Source organism: Littorina saxatilis, linkage group LG15 (assembly GCF_037325665.1).
Source record: "Littorina saxatilis isolate snail1 linkage group LG15, US_GU_Lsax_2.0, whole genome shotgun sequence".
Taxonomy (NCBI): Eukaryota; Metazoa; Mollusca; class Gastropoda; order Littorinimorpha; family Littorinidae; genus Littorina; species Littorina saxatilis.
The window spans coordinates 40112619-40132181 of NC_090259.1; the positions used below are offsets into that span (position 1 = coordinate 40112619).

The 19563-nt window shown below is 42.8% G+C and overlaps 1 protein-coding gene across 2 annotated transcripts; it reads left to right on the forward strand.

Moving 5' to 3' along the window:
- Positions 1-306: 306 nt before the first annotated feature.
- Positions 307-17442, forward strand: LOC138949307 (cysteine-rich venom protein-like). Of its 2 annotated transcripts, none has more exons than XM_070321098.1 (14): positions 307-746; positions 5414-5485; positions 6126-6145; positions 6979-7146; positions 7683-7773; positions 9177-9316; positions 11763-11857; positions 12283-12371; positions 13075-13173; positions 13853-13963; positions 14433-14528; positions 15196-15306; positions 15648-15752; positions 16072-17442. In XM_070321098.1, exons 2-14 carry the CDS (start codon positions 5422-5424, stop codon positions 16215-16217), a joined length of 1335 nt encoding a protein of 444 aa, XP_070177199.1. In that variant the 5' UTR covers positions 307-746; positions 5414-5421; the 3' UTR covers positions 16218-17442. The 2 variants fall into 2 exon arrangements, with proteins under 2 accessions (XP_070177199.1, XP_070177198.1); XM_070321097.1 differs by lacking the exon at positions 307-746 and adding an exon at positions 1738-1813.
- The last annotated feature ends 2121 nt before the right edge of the window (positions 17443-19563 follow it).

A 19563-nucleotide genomic window follows, 5' to 3' on the forward strand; every position in this document is an offset into this window, starting at 1 on the left:
AGATGTTCTAACATGGTCGCTAGGCTAAACGAGTGTAATATAATTAACTTTCCATTTGTATAAAAAAAAGTCCATTATGCCTCGTTATCTTGTGAAATGCTACATACAGCTGTGTTCACAATGAGTAAGTATCCCTGTTGCAACAGCGAATTGTTTTTCTTGCGTGTTAGTGTCATCAACTGTTCAAAATTTGGTACAACTGATGATATATCGCGTCCGTAGCCAATGACGGAGTAATGAGTGCAACTCTCTTTGGCCATTGTCATTTTTTGGATTAGTGAGACGGGCGAAGTGGCGCAGTGGTAAGACGTCGGCCTCCTAATCGGGAGGTCGTGAGTTCGAATCCCGGTCGCTGCCGCCTGGTGGGTTAAGAGTGGAGATTTTTCCGATCTCCCAGGCCAACTTATGTGCAGACCTGCTTGTGACTTGACCCCCTTCGTGTGTACACGCAAGCACAAGACCAAGTGCGCACGGAAAAGATCATGTAATCCATGTCGGACTGAGTTCGGTGGGTTATAAAAACACGAAAATACCCAGCATGCCTACCCAACGAAAGCGGAGTGAAGCTAATTATGCTCTCAGAGTATAGTGTGGGGAACCCACATGGGCAAACGAGCTCACACGTCACCAGAATTTCTGGAACGCTGAAGAAGAAGAAGAAGGATTAGTATTGACAGTAGTGTTCACGAACTGATTAATCGTAGGCGTACCAGCTTCTGTTCTGTTAAAGGCACAGCTTTTCCCAGGTAAGCAATTCAGCATCTCAGATCTGGCTCGGTTTCTCTGTGGGATAAGACCACTCTATTTGTACACATACCAAAGCTCAACAGTGTAGGTAGTCTCTGCGCAGAGTTGGAATGTTTGTAGTGAAATAATTTCGTAACGGACACAAACGGCTTTATTATTTTTATTAAATGACTTAGAGTAACTTAGACAAAAAAAAAAAAAAAAAAAAAAAAATCACACGATCTGTTTTGAAAGCAGTCAGGATAATTGTGTTGGGTATGTGACCAAGTGGAGGACTAGTGAGATAGTGAGCAATACGGGTTTACGGAAAGAACTGGACAAGGTAACGACAATACTTCTCGTTTGGTTTGGTCACGTAGTTTTGGAGACCTTTTTTCCACTTTGACACATACCAACAATCTAATCTGACTGCTTTGCTTTCCGTGAAGAGTAGACATGTTTTGCTGAATGAATGTCGTAAGTGACAGTTATTTCTATGTTGGAAGTTAATTCCGCACAAAAAAAAGCCATATGAGAAACGAGCTTCCGTTCACTTCGACACATACCAAAACATCTGTATCAGGCTTGACACACACACACAGAGACACACACACACACACACACACATTGGTAGCTCGGTTGGCAGAGCACTGGACTTGTGATCGGAAGGTCGCAGGTTCGAACTCTCGGGCCGGGACGGTCACGGATCAACTTTATGTGCAGACCCAGAGACAAAAGCCATGTCCCACCCCCGTGTCACCACAATGGCACGTAAAAGACCTTGGTCATTCTGCCATAAGTGCAGGTGGCGGAATACACCTAAACACGCAGACACCTGGGTAGCGCGACTCTGTTGCTGCTAGCTTTTCACCACGGGCATTCACTGGGAGGAAGCGACCCGAATTTCCCAACGATGGGACAATAAAGTAATAAAAATGAAAAAAATGAAAATGATTGTTTACCAAGGGAGGAATGTCCCTTTAAGCGAAGCCACTTTCTCTATATTTGACCACGGAACAGTCCTTGTTGCATAGAGCAGAATACTGTTCTCCAGACTGTACCGTGTACTCGTAACTACCAGAGGCAAGTACGTAATTGTATGAGTTAAGAGTTTTGTGCATGTAACGGTTTATGTGATGGGCGAATGTTCTGCACAGAATTTGTTGCGCAAACTTACTTGACTTTGTTGTCTGAAGCTTAGGATTTATGCCAGGAGTACATAACCATAACTGGACTGAGTAGTCTAGAGAGAGAGAGAGAGAGAGAGAGAGAGAGAGAGAGAGAGAGAGAGAGAGAGAGAGAGAGAGAGAGAGAGAGAGAGAGAGAGAGAGAGAGAGAGAGAGAGAGAGAGAGAGAGAGAGAGAGAAAAGGAAACTGATCTCGTGAGAACGGTTGAGGCCTTGCAAGGTTTTGACGGCAACAATAATTATTGTAGTTCTCTAAGACTTTATTTCTGTTTGATTTGTAATATGTTGGGAAGACATATTTATCAATTGATCAACAAAATAAAACATAATACAAAACGACACAACATTGTTAAAATCATTATTGGCCAACGTTGAACGTTTACGAAGGCCTCAATCTTCCCGCGCCGTAGACCAGATTAATAGGTGCTTGATTTTGGTATTTTGATTTTACATAACATTAAACCTTTCTTGGGGTTCATGGTCATGGCAACAGCCATAATAATATTATATCATGTATAATATCACATTTCAGCATATGTGAATTACATGTCATCATACCAAACTGTCATACATTTTTTTTATTCCCACATCATTCTGATTGATCACAACCAAACCTACTATCAGTGGACACATCCAAATGCAAGCGCCTGTTCTTGACAACTTGCCACTGATCTAAAAATATAGATCAGTGCAACTTGCTGGGTCCTTTGCCGCCACAGACACTGTAGGTAAAATGTACAATGTATTTTCTGATTTGTGCACAAAAGCTTTTTTTTTTCTCTTTTTTTAACATAACAATGTTTGAAAGACCATGGTCACTTTACAAATGTTAGATTAGAAAATAAATAACATTTTGGTTCATGATTTTTTCCTACACCTGTGCAGAAAATAAGAAATGAAAATGTCGGTATATAAGTCACTCAATTGCAGAATAGAATGAATGGTTTGAGTTTGTTGGGGTTGACCCTGCACAGTTCGACCAATGATGTTTTTGTTGAACAATTTTGCCGTCACCCCTCCCATAGGGTGACGTATTTCACAACTTCCTGTGTTACACAAACTCAGTGATAACCAATTTTGCCTTCACCCCTCCCATAGGGTGACGGATTTCACAACTTTCTACTGATGAACAATGTTGCCTTCACCCCTCCCATAGGGTGACGGATGTCACAACTTCCTGTGTACACAAACTGATGACGTATTTCACAACAAAATGGCGCTGCCCATGGTCAACCTCGAAACTATCCGTATGAATGGGGGCCTCCTGGCCCCCATAATGACCGCTCCTGCGGCCATCAATAAAGAATAACAAGTCGCGTAAGGCGAAATTACTACATTTAGTCAAGCTGTGGAACTCACAGAGTGAAACAGAACGCACTGCATTTTTTCACAATGACCGTAGTCCGCCGCTAGTGCAAAAGGCCCACTCACAACTCAGACGAGCTTGAGAGAGGTCGCATTGTCACCTCGCTCTCACATCGAATCACATCACACACTGAACGTGACCGTCAACACAGCTCAGGTGTGGCCCACAGAATATATAACTTGAGAGAAGTTTGCAGGTAGTTTGCAGGTAAGCGTTTCATCACGTAAACCCGACGAAAACTGTGGCTTTTCATTTTGCCTGTTTTGGCCGCTGTTTACTTGCGTTTATGCTTGGGCTTTTTATTTGCTTTGTTCCGCTCAACGCTCAACGCTCCGGTGACTTTCTTTCGATCTTAACCGGGGGCTTGATTTAACTCGAGTCGCTTTTATTTCCGCGCCTCGCTGCTGAGGCCCTTTTATTTCTTTTATTTCTATGCCCAGTGGTAAGCATAGCCCTTGATGCTGATTTTTAGACCACCATTACCATTACCATTACTGTGGCTTCTTACTATTTTTTCGTTGTTGTTGTTAATTTTTATTTCTTTTAAGTCGTGAGCTGTCCCGACTTTGCTTTTACCTTACCTTTTAGTCCTGAGTTGCTAAACCGGGTTTTTTTCCAAATAGCCCTGGTGCTTTTGCAAACAAACAAATAGCCCTGGTGCTGTACTGGCCGATATATTTTTACAAACAGTTGCACTCATCAGCTGCACACTCTCACGCTCATTGCTACTGACTGTCTTTTGTTTACATAGGGCCACGTCCGCCTGTATGTGAGTGTCTTGAATGAATGAGTGGGAGGATAGTGTCTTTAGCTGTAGCTATCTAGCAGACCTACCCCTCAATTCCTCCGGGTTAAGAGGAGGAGTGGAGCCTGAGCGCCCACCTCCCTCCCCCGCCCAACTTGTCCAACATGCCAAACCTTACTGATACCAGTCTAGAGACTGATGAGGACGGAGACTCCACAAAAGTCTCAACTATGAACGAGAGAGACCTAGATCGCCTTCATCCCCCAGTCAAAGAAAAAGTAAACAAGAATGAGGATGTCTCCATGACGAGCAAAGGGTCTGTCCCCCCTGGGGGCTCAGAGTCGGCTGCCCAAAAACTGAAAAACAAATTACTTCAGAACAAACTCGAAAAACGCAGGGTTTCCCCGTCGGCCAGCTATTCGGGGGTGGGGTCCCCCTGTAAGAGGCACATTCCCGAGTCAGGAGATGAGATCACCCAAGAAAATACTGTAGATGAAGAAGAAAAGGAGGACGAGTACGTTCTTGTCAAAAAAAGAAAAAAATCCAAGAAAAGGAAAACCACCCTTGTCCAAAATCTACCAACAGAGTCCGAAACGGCCGGAACAGAGGTACCTGTCGTTGACGCTACCGAAAAAAGAAAATCCCAACTTCAGAAGAAAACCCTCCCCCCAAAAAACAAAAACAAAACCCAAGAACCTTGACAAGTACAAGAAAAACTTTGGACATCCAAAGGCACAGGTAAGCCCAAAGCGATACAAACCGCGCAATACATATCCTGAGTAGGCTTATACATCAGTTTCAGTCAAACACATTCAGGCCCTCTGGGTAGGTACGCAACTTATACTGCCAGAACCTCTTATCTCCCTTTGCCTCCGGGTGTCGACCTTATCAACTTTGACCTGTTCAATTACAGTCACCCTCATGTCAGACAGGGAATGCTCGGGGGACCCGAGGTGTTTCGCCACCAGGGTGTCCACGTCGTTCCGAATCATACGTGGCGTATGTGTGGCCATAGAACCTGCGACGGACAGTCTGACCAGTCTCCCCCACACACTGCTTGCCGTGGCACTTTTCACAGTCTATGAGGTACACCACATTAGTGGAGGTGCACGACAAGCAGTCTCTGATGTGGAAAGACTCTGAATCAAAGTAATTCATGTCAGGAAGAACGGATTCTCACACGTATATATAGATCCATTGTAAACGTTTTCAAAAGCTTTTTCTGTTATTAACTTTGCTGACATCATAAATATTAATAATGCGTTTGTAAGCGCGAGAAACTGCTGAAAGGTATACTCAACTTTTAACCAGTTGTACGTAACAGCTGGTAAATATCTTTATTTATCAAAACAAAAGAAAATTAAAATATGTTTTTAACGTTTAACACAGACAGCAGAATGTGGTCAATGGTTGGAGTTCTTGTCGGATTTGTGCTATGTTCTGCGAGTTCAGGAGTCAGAGGTAAGTTTGTCTTTAGATAATGGATCTACATTTCAGAGAGAGAGAGAGAGAGAGAGAGAGAGAGAAAGAGAGAGAGAGAGAGAGAGAGAGAGAGAGAGAGAGAGAGAGAGAGAGAGAAAGAGGGTGCACCGAGAGAGAGGGTGCACCGAGAGAGAGAAAGAGAGAGAGAGAGAGAGAGAGAGAGAGAGAGAGAGAGAGAGAGAGAGAGAGAGAGAGAGAGAGAGAGAGAGAGAGAGAGAGAGAGAGAGAGAGAGAGAGAGAGAGAGAGAGAGATCAAATCAAATTTTATTTTACGAGGGTTGTGGCATAAGCAATATAAACGAGCTTCTTTTCAACCAGCCCTCGCCCAGAGAGGGACTACTCTAATCTTATATACATATATATATACACACGTAAAACAATTATAAAGGATAAACATAAAAGTAAAACAATAACAAATAAAAAGACAGAAAAACTATTCACAGGAGAGAGAGAGAGAGAGAGAGAGAGAGAGAGAGAGAGAGAGAGAGAGTGTGTGTGTGAGTGTGAGACAGAGACACTGATAGGCACAGAGAGAGACACAGAGACAGAGACATAGACACAGAGTCAGAGTTTTGTGGTAAATATATTGTTTTGGACAAATATAACATCTCTTTTTCAGGTTTGCAGGTGTCAGAGAACGTAAGTAAGATATGTATAGATGTGTACGTCGTGTCGAGTCAACAGAATAACCAATTTCACGTGTTTTCTGCCGACTGTGCAAGTGCAGTTATATTTGCCAAAATAATGTTATATTTCCAAAATTACAGTAAACAAAACTTATCGCTGACATACCGATTATAAGTTGGCAAACAAATGCATTAATTACTTGTTTGAATATTCCTGAATTTGAAAAATCGACTAAACGTTGATTTTTTCGCGAAATCGGCAATTCCATTATTTGGACAAATAATAAGTATATGTCATTTTGTACGACTGTCTGTGTAGGCCTACCTGTCTACCTTTCTGCGTCAATTTCGTCAACGATGTACAAACAGCCATTTTTTCACGAAATGTTCCAACATTTTGTTTGTGTTCATGTCACTCTTGCTTGGTCAGGTTATGAGAAAATTAAGTCACGATATTTTGATATTAAGATTTTCTAGTAATATTTCCTAATAGTTTCGGACATGTGCCACTTTCTTCTGTTTTTAAATGTCAAGACCCCATGCTGAATAGGTAAGTTGAAACGATTGGTTCTGTTTGTTTCATTCATTTTCAGTTGGTTTCGTTAATTTAGGATTGACATTTATTTTTTATGGATTTTGAATGACGTTTCTAATTGCAATGATTAGTACATGGGCCTGTGGCGTTATTACAAAGCCATTCAGCGTTCAGGTATAGGAATGCGTGTTCAATATTGGAGTCTTCTTCTTCTTCTTGGCGTTCGCTGGCGCTACATATTCAGTCCGACTAGGGGGGTGAAAGTTAATAATGGAGCCAAAACTGTATTAAAAACTTGTGAAACTTGTCAGTGTGAAAAGAAGTACAAGGAGCTGTACCCAAATCACACGATGTGCCTGGTGGACCGTCCACAAGCCACCGCTGTCACGCTCACCAAGGCCACCCAACACGCCATTGTCCACAAGCATAATCAACTCAGGGCCAGAGTGCAGCCAGCCGCCACCAACATGCAGAAAGTGGTCAGTATAGTGCCCCCCTTACGCCCGATTTCAAGACACCCCCCAAAACACATTTTGTTGTTGTTTTTGTTGTTGAGAAAACACGCTTATCCAAGGCCATTGGTTCAAACACAACTTTAATTCCAAATAATTAACATGAAGATATGCATAACAAGGGCCTGCTACTTTGGACAGCCCTCTATGTATCGACTTTAGGCCTACATTGGATTTTTCTTCTTTAATCCGTGTGACGTCAGAGTCCGACCCAAAAACCCCAAATATTTAGGCGGCTAGCCGTGACTACAAAAAAAGTGCATGTTTGTGTGCGTTCACTCGTAAACAAAATTAAACAATTCTGACCCAAATCTATCAATGCAGAACTGTTATTTGCATTTTTGAACAAATTATGACATTTTACACATATCTCGACAGTCATTGGTCACCTCGACAGCTGGTGCGGTCTCGGAGGAACACTGACTGTCTCGATCTGTGTAAAATGCTATATTTTTGTCAACAATACAAATAACATTATTATGTTATTAATCTTTTTTGTTCAGGTGTGGGACGAAAAACTGGCCACGGTGGCGGCCAAGTGGGCAAGACAGTGTGTGATCGGCCATGACGACAACAAAGCCAGACAAATACCCGGTGAGACTGGTCGTCAAAAGACAAACTACATACATCTATAATCTGTGAAAAAAAGGGGTAGTAGGCGCTCACAAATCATACATGTGTAACAAGAGTAATTGAGAGTATAATTATATAACATGTTTATCCATTAGTTTCTGAATAAAATGTGACACTGGTCTTGTGCTTGCGTGTACACACGAAGGGGGTTAAGGCACTAGCAGGTCTGCACATCAGTTGACCTGGGAGATCGGAAAAATCTCCACTCTTAACCCACCCGGCGGCAGCGACCGGGATTCGAACTCACGACCTCCCGATTAGGAGACCAACATGACAAATCAAATAAATCTATGATCTGCAAAATAAGGGGAAGTAAGCGCTCTAAATGCATACGACATGTACAAGAGTAATTGAGAGTTACGCGGAACCAGCCTCCTAGATCCTGGCAGCGGAGAGAATAACAAGCATTGGCATGAACAAGCGACTTTCATCCTCAAAGAAGGATGATTGCCATACATGACTCCATCAACTAAATAAATCAAACCAAGCAATTAAAGTAAACAGATCAAGTGTGTGGGGGCCGGGTAGCTCAGTGGGTAGAGCTCTTGTGATTCTAGTGTCAAGGGTTCAACTTTTTTTTGTGTAGACTCAGAGACGGTATCCATGTCCCGCCCCCGTGTCACCACAGTGGTACCTAAAAGACCTCGGTCATTCTGCCATAATGGCAGGTGGCTGATAACACCTGAACACGCACACACCTGGGTAGCGCGACGCTTGTTGCTGCTAGCTTTCCACTGGGAGGAAGCCACCCGAATTTCACAGCATTGGTGTACTAACGTGAAGAAAATGAAATGAAATGCTTTTTTCATACACAGCGGCAGTGTCCCTAATTGATTGGAAAAGTGAGCAAGTTTAGAAGACCTCTTCTTCTTCTTCTTCTTCTTCTTCTTCGTTCATGGGCTTAGACTCCCACGTTCACTCATGTTTTTAGCACGAGTGGATTTTTGCGTGTATGACCGTTTTTACCCCGCCATTCAGGCAGCATACGCCGATTTCGGGGGAGGCATGCTGTTTTTTTTCGTGTTCCTATTACCCACCGAACTCGGACATGGATTACAGGATCTTTTCCTTGCGCACTTGGTCTTGTGCTTGCGTGTACACACGAAGGGGCTTAAGGCACTAGCAGGTCTGCACATCAGTTGACCTGGGAGATCGGAAAAATCTCCACTCTTAACCAACCAGGCGGCAGCGACCGGGATTCGAACTCACGACCTCCCGAGTAGGAGGCCGACGTCTTACCACCACACTCCACTGCGCCCGTTTAGAAGACCAGAACACGAAAGACCATAACAAGAACGATGACAATGATAACGCCAAAGACGATGACAACGACAATACTACTGATTTTGATTTTAATTTTACAGAGTATCCTAAAGCCTTCATCAGCCAGAACGCAGGATTTGGACACACCAGTTTTAATCATGCGATTGACAACTGGTACCGAGAGGAAAGCAAGTTCACCTTCGGAGGCTCTTACGTATGGGGCACGGGGCATTATTTTCAGGTCAGTTTGATTTTTGTGTTGACATATTTTATTCAGAAACCATTGGGTAACGTATTATATATATATACTACAACCAAATCACTTGGAACCATAAACTAAATTTCGCTTGTGTATTCGAATGCTGCCATGTAGTTACATCGAAAGAGGAAGTGCTTATATATATATGTTACAGTAAATTCTCAAAACCAGGAAATTTAAACCATTTGAGACGGACTGGGGCTTTAAAGTCATGCTTAAATAAACATTTTGTAAAATCCCTGAGTGAAACAGGACATTTAAAAATTTACTAAAATGTTCAGGGATTTTGTAAATTTCCTGGTTTTGAGAATTTACTGTAACATATACAAGGCCTGCCAGGTCTGCACATAAGTTGACCTTGGAGATCTGGAAACTCTCCATCCTTACCCAAGGTGCAGGAACCGAAAGTGGGTGCCACCCAGACAGGAGAGAACAAACCGCGGGTTCTGGTTCATTGAAATCACAACCCATCTCAGTTTTAACCAATCCAACACTGCGGGTGGCATCCGTTTGGGTGGTAACTGTGTCTATAGGATGCGAAATCTCAGCCGTTCACATGCATGGGAGGCCGAGGCCAAGACCAACGTCTTAGTATCCACTAGACCATTGTTCCGATCTCAGGTCGATCTAATGTCTATATAATAAATTATATTATAGCTTTGACAATAGGCGACTTGCCCTATCGGCCAGCGCCGCGAAGTCGCGCGATAAATCTGCAATACCGTGCGTGGTCTTGCGAGATCTGCCTCAAACTGCGGGCATGTTTTGATAGCTCTGTGAGACTGATAGGTTGCGTTTCAGTGGAGACACTTCGCCTTGAAAATGGTGAATTTGCACTGTGCAGCAGTGGGCTGCAGCAATGTTAGCCGCAAGAATAATCCTAAAGTTCGTTCAAAGTACCCAAGCATGGCCCGTACACAAAGGAAAGGCGATCGAGTTTTTTTTTAACACAAGCCAGAGAACACCAGCGCTTGTGAAGCGATGGCTGAATTCTCTTCGACGTCAAAATGACGTGCCATCCCGGTACTCCGTTGTCTGTTCAATAACTTTATCAGCTTCGGTTTCTTGTATCCTGAATATTGTATTTTTCTTTCTTTGAGGTGTTTGTGCAACTTTGGTACTTGCAATCGCATGAAAATTCTGCTGTTCGGTAGCCATTGTGATTGTAGTGTATGGAAGGAACGGTAACTCTTGAGAGCAAAAAATGTGCCCGCAGGGATGTGAACCTTCCTTATCTTTCGCACCGGAGAGCTACGTATACCCAAGCGGGGTATTGTGCAGGTTGGCTATTTTGGATGTCTTCTGACACAACACTTTGTTTTACAACCACGACTTTTAAACCAATTTGTATTTTGAATCCAGGCCCAACTAACCTATTGTCACCTGTGTCTGGGAACAACTCTAAAACAGGCATGACAATTCCTGGTTTCCTCTCGCGTTTTAATGGGTTTTTGACTCACATGCGAAGCAAAAGTGAGTCTATGTACTCACCCGAGTCGTCCGTCCGTCCGTCCGTCCGTCCGTCCGTCCCGGCGTCCGTCCGTCCGTCCGGAAAACTTTAACGTTGGATATTTCTTGGACACTATTCAGTCTATCAGTACCAAATTTGGCAAGATGGTGTATGATGACAAGGCCCCAAAAAACATACATAGCATCTTGACCTTGCTTCAAGGTCAAGGTCGCAGGGGCCATAAATGTTGTCTAAAAAACAGCTATTTTTCACATTTTTCCCATTTTCTCTGACGTTTTTGAGATTTAATACCTCACCTATATATGATATATAGGGCAAAGTAAGCCCCATCTTTTGATACCAGTTTGGTTTACCTTGCTTCAAGGTCAAGGTCACAGGAGCTCTTCAAAGTTGGATTGTATACATATTTTGAAGTGACTTTGACCCTGAACTATGGAAGATAACTGTTTCAAACTTAAAAATTATGTGGGGCACATGTTATGCTTTCATCATGAGACACATTTGGTCACATATGATCAAGGTCAAGGTCACTTTGACCCTTATGAAATGTGACCAAAATAAGGTAGTGAACCACTAAAAGTGACCATATCTCATGGTAGAAAGAGCCAATAAGCACCATTGTACTTCCTATGTCTTGAATTAACAGCTTTGTGTTGCATGACCTTGGATGACCAGGTCACATGTATTTTGGTAGGAAAAATGTGTAAAGCAGTTCTTAGTGTATGATGTCATTGCTAGGTTTAGCTGAAGGTCAAGGTCATGTAAAGGTCAAGGTCAAGCATGTGAGTCGTATGGGCTTTGCCCTTCTTGTTTTTATTATCGCGGCCCCTGGATTCTTTCGGAATACCGCACCCCCCCCCCCCCCCCCCCCCATCCCCCTTCCATTTCCATCTAAGTTGTTATTCATTTGCTTTAATGCCTGACTTAAAATAAACGGTATAGTTGTTTTGTCTAAAGCTGGTTTTCCACGGCCTCAGTCGCGTGGGGTGCGGTGCGGCCAAGTGTCCCCACAGCACACACCCTGCTCACCGCATCTGTAACTACGCTGCTGGGTGAGTCTTGTGGTTTTCTACACACACACACACACACACACACACACACCCACGAACGCACGCGCGTACGCATATGCAAGCACACACACACACAAACACACACACACACACACAGGCGCGCGCGCACGCGCATGCACGGACGCACACACACAAACACACACACACACACACACATACACATACTTACACATACACGCACACGCACACACGCACGTACTTTACCCGCTCGCACACACATGTACGCACACAAGCATGCACACAGACACATATATATACAGACATGTGTACCTACTCAGTCGTGTGTGTGTGTGTGTGTGTGTGTGTGTGTGTGTGTGTGTGTGTGTGTGTGTGTGTGTGTGTGCGTACTACGTTTGTGCGTATGCGAATCTCTGTTAATTTATAATTGTGACACTGTTTGAACACAGACTGGACACAAGCGGCACACCCTACACGAACGGGACGTCCTGTGCTGCCTGCCCTGATCACTGTGACAGCGCTACCAAGAAACTCTGCGGTAAAACATTTCGCAGTCCTCACTTTTAAAGGCTGTCATATTCGTAGCGTTCATTAATTAATTCATATTGTTTACATGTGCCAATAATGTTATAAAACTGTACCTAAGGGGATATAATAACGATTGGCTGTAGCTTTCGAATACGGAAAAAAATATTTCAGTATTGCAAAGTGGTGTTGATAGTGTCGAATGTAAACAGAACAGTCTCAAACGCCATCTTTGGTTTACGAAACGTCACGAAGTGACGTCAACGGTCTAAAAATAGCCCAAGTCCTGGAGAACTGTTGCTAAACATTGCAATACAGAATTAATTATTTCTGGTAATTGGTAAGGACTTCAAACCTAAAACTTTGCAGGAAGCTTAATTTATACATCCCCGCAACGATGGGAAAAGCCTTGGAAGTAATTAAACTAATTAAATAGGACTATGTCAGCCTTTAAGAGAATCTAAAGAACCTCTTCGCCTCGTGAAAACAGTTCGCACCACTTTTACATGGGATAAGACCAAGACCATCGTTTCTTTTGGTCACAGGGGCGATAATAAAAAATAAAAACCTGAGTGCTTGCCGACAGTTTGAGTCAGTGGTCACCCGAATAAGTTTACACGGGTAGGATTGTGCCGTTAAAGGAACGGTTATTTCTGCAGATATTCCTGTTATGTGAAAGAACTAGGGACTTGCTCAAGCGATGTGTTTAATTTCAGATTGTGGAGGGAAGATCTGCTACCGCAATGGCAAAGTGGATGTCAGGACGTGCAAGTGTAAATGTGCTGACGGCTTTGAGGGAGACAACTGTGAACAAAGTGAGTGCATGGCGAATAGATTGCCTCCCTTGTGTCTTGTCGCGTCAATATGTTTTGGCTACACACCGAGTCTTTTAGGATTTAAATATATCCACACTGAATTGTTTGCAGGTCATTGTAGATGCGATGTATATATTTGGTATCTATTACCGGTTAGCAATTTTATGTCCGGTATTTTGAGATTGTTACTGGTACTGTCCGGTAAATACAATGGTAAAACAGCAAGCGCAAAAGTGTTCCCACAATGTCGTTTGTCTCGGTGACTTTGTCATCATGAGCAGTGGAAAATTAGATCCCTGCCAGACCAGTTTGATACGACCTCATTTACATGATATACCAACGTGTGAATGGATTGTTTTTTTATGACAAGGGTGGTATTTTTCAAGTATGTAGGATACATACTGTTGTTGAATGTTACTTTTGGCGGGGTAAAAATGTAATACACGTTAAAACCCTCTCGTGCAAAAAAAGAAACCACCCACAAGGTACGCGGGAGTTTCAGCCCATGAACGCAGAAGAAGAAGAAGAAGAAGAAGAAGAAGAAGAAGAAGAAGAAGAAGAAGAAGATGTTTGTGGCTGGTTGACAGAATAGCTGCATGGTTTCCTGGTTATATAGTTATCTGGCTGGATAGCTGGTTTCCCAGGTGTCTGTACTTGTTTGATCTTTTCTTCTCTTCAGGGTCTTGCCCCAATGAGGACTACTTAAGCAGATGTTTGACAGCCAGTCCTGACCAGTGCAGCGTCACCATCAATCCGGACAACTGTCCCATCCTCTGTGGACTTTGCCCAAGTTAGTTTGTACTTTTGTTGTTGGTTTAAACAATTTATTTAGAAAATTACAGATAACAATGCCACGCACAATCAATTTAATAAAATAATGGAGCACAACAAGCAAAGCTTATACACGTGCTCTTAAAAAAGCAATATATTAATATCTGATACTTTTTATGTTGCTTGCGGGTCAAGGTTTCACGAATGTTTTGTCGAAGAGGTGTGGCTCTCTCTGTGTGATATATATAATATATCCCCCTCTCTGTCTTTCTCTCTCTTTCTCTAGTGCTGTCCTTCTCTCCCAAATACCAAAATAATAACACAAATGTAGATGAAGGTGGACATATGACAACAATAATAATTACGCCAGGAAGACTGAATGCAAAAGCGAAAACAGACAGAGCAATCTAGGAGAAAAAAAAAGAAAAAAACCCACAAGGACACAAATCTCACAGCATGCCTCAATGAAATGGTGTGTCTGTCCACAGAGCCATGCAATGGGAAGGAGTGTCGCAATGGCGGCAAACTCGCATTCCAGAACTGCACGTGCAATTGCCGAGGGGGCTTCTCTGGACCATTGTGTGGTGAGTACTGTAAAGAACTACTACTACTACTGCTCATGCTAAATTTACTACTGCTGCTACTACTACCCCTAATACTACTAATAATAATAACGATTACTTATATAGCGCGTAAACCTCGTGGTGACAAGCCCAGAGCGCTTTACACTTACATAATCACAATACAAACAAGGAAAGAGAACTAAATCCGAATAAATTCAAACATAGTCACACACACCCACACACGCACGCACACACACACACACACACACACACACACACACACACACACAAATGCTACTACTATTACTACTACTAAATGTACTACCACTACTACTAATACTACTGGTACTACTAAATGTACTACTACTACTATTGCTGCTGCTTCTACTACTACTACTAAATGTACTACTACTACTACTGCTACTACTACCACTACTACTACTATTAGTACAACTACAACTACGTCTACTACCACTTCTTCTTCTGCTGCTGCTACTCCTGCTATTAAAATACTGCTACTACATGTACTACTACTACTACTAAATGTACTACTACAGCTACTACTACTACTACATGTACTACTACTACTACTAATACTAAAGTGTGTGTGTGTGTATGTGTGTGTGTGTGTGTGTGTGTGTGTGTGTGTGTGTGTGGGTGTGCGTGCGTGCGTGCGTGTGTGTGACAGAGAAGTGCCCTTCTGGAGACAAAGAGGACTGCCCAACCAGAAGTACGACTTTCTGTGCGGCTAGCGTAGACCACAGAGCAGCCTGCCCCTACCGCTGCAAACTCTGCTCTGGTGAGTGCCTGGCTGGCTGGCTGGCTGGTTGACAAAATAGCTGCCTGGTTTCCTGGTTATATGGTTATCTGGCTGGATAGCTGCAGGGGGTTCCTGGGTTCCGGAAACCCCCTCTCCCTTACCCGGCATATATACATTTTTCTTAAGGAAAGACTAAAACACCCCTTTCAAAAGCTAGATTTCAACAGCATCTGATGGGCAGCCCCCCCCCCCCCCCAATCCCATCCCCCCCACCCCCTAGGATCCCCACCAGGCCAGGACCTGTACCCCCTGCCCAATGTTGGAAGGTCCTTCCTCTCATACACTGGGTCCAGCCCTGATTGCATTGAGGTTGTTTTCAGAGAAAGACCTGCCGTGTCAAAACAAGAAGTGTCATCACCATGGGAAACTTGACACAAAGACATGCACGTGCAACTGTGAGGAAGGCTTCACTGGGGACCGTTGTGGTGAGATATGTGTGTGTGTGAGGAGATGAGAGAGGGGTCTGTGTGTGTATGTGTGTGTGGTTGTGTGTATGTGTGTGTGTGTCATAGTGTGTGTGTGTGTGTGTGTGTGTGTGTGTGTGTGTGTGTGTGTCATAGTGTGTGTGTGTGTGTGTGTGTGTTATTTGTGTGTGTGTGTGTCTTTGAGAACGCGCGCGTGTGAGTTCGCGCGCGTGTGAGCGTGTGTTTGTACTGTGTATTTGAGTGCGCGAGCATGCATGTGTGCGTGTGTGTGTGTGTGCTCAGCATTAAATCCCCACCCTCTCTCCATCTCAATGTGCAGAAGTGTGCCCAGTCCACGACAAGGACTACTGTGTGACACAGCCTGTGAAGATGTGCACGGACTATCCCCACAAGGCGTACTGGATGGAGATGAACTGCCCTCACAAATGTTCCCACTGCAACGAGACAGTAGCAGCCAAGGAATAACGACACGGTTGTGAAAAATACCTTTGTTAGTGAAAAATCACCATTTCCTTCAAAATATAATTTTTATTATTCAGTTAATTTGGTTCATGGAATTTGCTGAAACCGAACATTTTTTAATTTTCACATAATGATTAAACGTTTCACGTGATAATGGTAGCCCCAGGTGTGGGTGCTGTTAAGCCATCATACGTAAAAAAAACAATAAAAAAAAACAATGGCTCCTTTCTGTGCAGAGTAGATTTTTGTGGAATCGATTTGGTATAAGACACCAATATTTATGAAAGGATGCACTTGTCTTGTGCACAATTCTGAGCAGATGAAATACACGAGAAAGAGGCTACCATTAAAACATGATTTCACGATTTTCAACTACTTTTGGGACAGATCTTATGGAAGTTTAATGTGTTTGTTTGTAACAGACCATATTCGGAAAAAACCCAACTCTGTCAGGATTTTCAGGCGTTTAAATGAGTCAAACAATTACACTGACATGGTCGACCTGTTAAATTAAACCTATCGCATTGAACAACTGACTCCGGTATGTATGTTATGCAGTGTCAGCTCGATATGATGTCATTTTATTTCGAAAATCTGCACATCGGACCCCGGCCACGATTCACTGGCGATGGCCTGCAGTGATCGCTGAGCACGCGTGTTATCCCCACTTCACGTGACCTCAAGCGAAACTCACGTGACCTTAGGCGAAATTCACGTGACCTTGGCGAAACTCACGTGACCTTAGGCGAGACTCACGTGACCTTAGGCGAAACACACGTGACCTTAAGCAAAACACGTTGTCGGCTAACACTGTGACTCGGGGCAAGCTATCATTGCCGCAACAAATAGTAAACTCTGAAGTGTATTATTTTGAGAGAAAAGGGTGTCAAGTCGAGCGGAGACTACAAAACATGCAAGTTGGAGTCAGTTTTTTGCTGATATTGCTGGTTTTAACTACAGTCGATCAACTAGAGCGGACACTACATGACATGCAAGTTGGTGTCAGTTTTTTGCTGATATTGATGGTTTTAACTTCAGTCGACCAACTATAGCGGACACTGCATGACATGCAAGTTGGAGTCAGTGTTTTGCTGATATTGCTGGTTTTAACTACAGTCGACCAACTAGAGCGGATACTGCATGCCATACACGTCGGAGTCAATTGTAATACTTCCATAGACAAAGTGTTGACGTTCGAAAAGCCATATTAAAGGAAGCTCCCTTTCAACGAGCCTGTTTGTGTTTGTATGTGTGTGTGTGTGTGTGTGTGTGTGTGTGTGTGTGTGTGTGTGTGTGTGTGTGTGTGTGTACAGTATGTGTGTGTGTGTGTGTAGGTGTGTATGTATGTGTGTGTGTGTGTGTGTGTGTGTGTGTGTGTATACGGTGTGGATGTGTGTTTGTGTGTGTGTGTGTGTGTGTCGCATGTCTCTCTCTCTCGCCTCTCTCTCTCTCTCTCTCTCTCTCTCTCTCTCTCTCTCTCTCTCTCTCTCTCTCTCTCTCTCTCTCTCTCTCTCTCTCTCTCTCTCTCTTTCAAGAGTGACAGAAAGACCACTGACGGGAAAGTAGAGTGAAACAAGTCGCGTAAGGCGAAAATACAATATTTAGTCAAGTAGCTGTCGAACTCACAGAATGAAACTGAACGCAGCAAGACCGTATACTCGTAGCATCGTCACTCCACCGCCCGTGGCAAAGGCAGTGCCCGTGGAATTGACAAGAAGAGCGGGGTATTCGTTGCGCTAAGAAGGATAGCACGCTTTTCTGTACCTCTCTTCGTTTTAACTTTCTGAGCGTGTTTTTAATCCAAACATATCATATCTATATATTTTTGGAATCAGGAACCGACAAGGAATACGATGAAAGTGTTTTTAAATTGATTTCGAAAAAAAAAATTTGATAATAATTTTTATATATTTAATTTTCAGAGCTTGTTTTTAATCCAAATATAACATATTGATATGTTTTTGGAATCAGCAAATGATGGAGAATAAGATAAACGTAAATTTGGATCGTTTTATAAATTTTTATTTTTTTTTACAATTTTCAGATTTTTAATGACCAAAGTCATTAATTAATTTTTAAGCCACCAAGCTGAAATGCAATACCGAACCCCGGGCTTCGTCGAAGAGTACTTGACCAAAATTTCAACCAATTTGGTTGAAAAATGAGGGCGTGACAGTGCCGCCTCAACTTTCACGAAAAGCCGGATATGACGTCATCAAAGACATTTATCAAAAAAATGAAAAAAACGTTCGGGGATTTCATACCCAGGAACTCTCATGTCAAATTTCATAAAGATCGGTCCAGTAGTTTAGTCTGAATCGCTCTACACACACACACACACACACAGACACACACACAGACACACACACACACGCACACACGCACATACACCACGACCCTCGTTTCGATTCCCCCTCGATGTTAAAATATTTAGTCAAAACTTGACTAAATATAAACAAGTCGCGTAAGGCGAAAATACAATATTTAGTCAAGTAGCTGTCGAACTCACAGAATGAAACTGAACGCAGCAAGACCGTATACTCGTAGCATCGTCACTCCACCGCCCGTGGCAAAGGCAGTGCCCGTGGAATTGACAAGAAGAGCGGGGTATTCGTTGCGCTAAGAAGGATAGCACGCTTTTCTGTACCTCTCTTCGTTTTAACTTTCTGAGCGTGTTTTTAATCCAAACATATCATATCTATATATTTTTGGAATCAGGAACCGACAAGGAATACGATGAAAGTGTTTTTAAATTGATTTCGAAAAAAAAAATTTGATAATAATTTTTATATATTTAATTTTCAGAGCTTGTTTTTAATCCAAATATAACATATTGATATGTTTTTGGAATCAGCAAATGATGGAGAATAAGATAAACGTAAATTTGGATCGTTTTATAAATTTTTATTTTTTTTTTACAATTTTCAGATTTTTAATGACCAAAGTCATTAATTAATTTTTAAGCCACCAAGCTGAAATGCAATACCGAACCCCGGGCTTCGTCGAAGAGTACTTGACCAAAATTTCAACCAATTTGGTTGAAAAATGAGGGCGTGACAGTGCCGCCTCAACTTTCACGAAAAGCCGGATATGACGTCATCAAAGACATTTATCAAAAAAATGAAAAAAAACGTTCGGGGATTTCATACCCAGGAACTCTCATGTCAAATTTCATAAAGATCGGTCCAGTAGTTTAGTCTGAATCGCTCTACACACACACACACACACACAGACACACACACAGACACACACACACACGCACACACGCACATACACCACGACCCTCGTTTCGATTCCCCCTCGATGTTAAAATATTTAGTCAAAACTTGACTAAATATAAAAAGGAGCA

Coding starts and splice junctions, on each gene's coding strand:
- LOC138949307 (XM_070321098.1), top strand. CDS start 5,422: ATGTGGTCAATGGTTGGAGTTCTTGTCGGATTTGTGCTATGTTCTGCG. Junction 12,372..13,074: donor CGCTACCAAGAAACTCTGCG/GTAAAACATTTC, acceptor GTTTAATTTCAG/ATTGTGGAGGGAAGATCTGC. Junction 13,174..13,852: donor GGGAGACAACTGTGAACAAA/GTGAGTGCATGG, acceptor TCTTCTCTTCAG/GGTCTTGCCCCAATGAGGAC.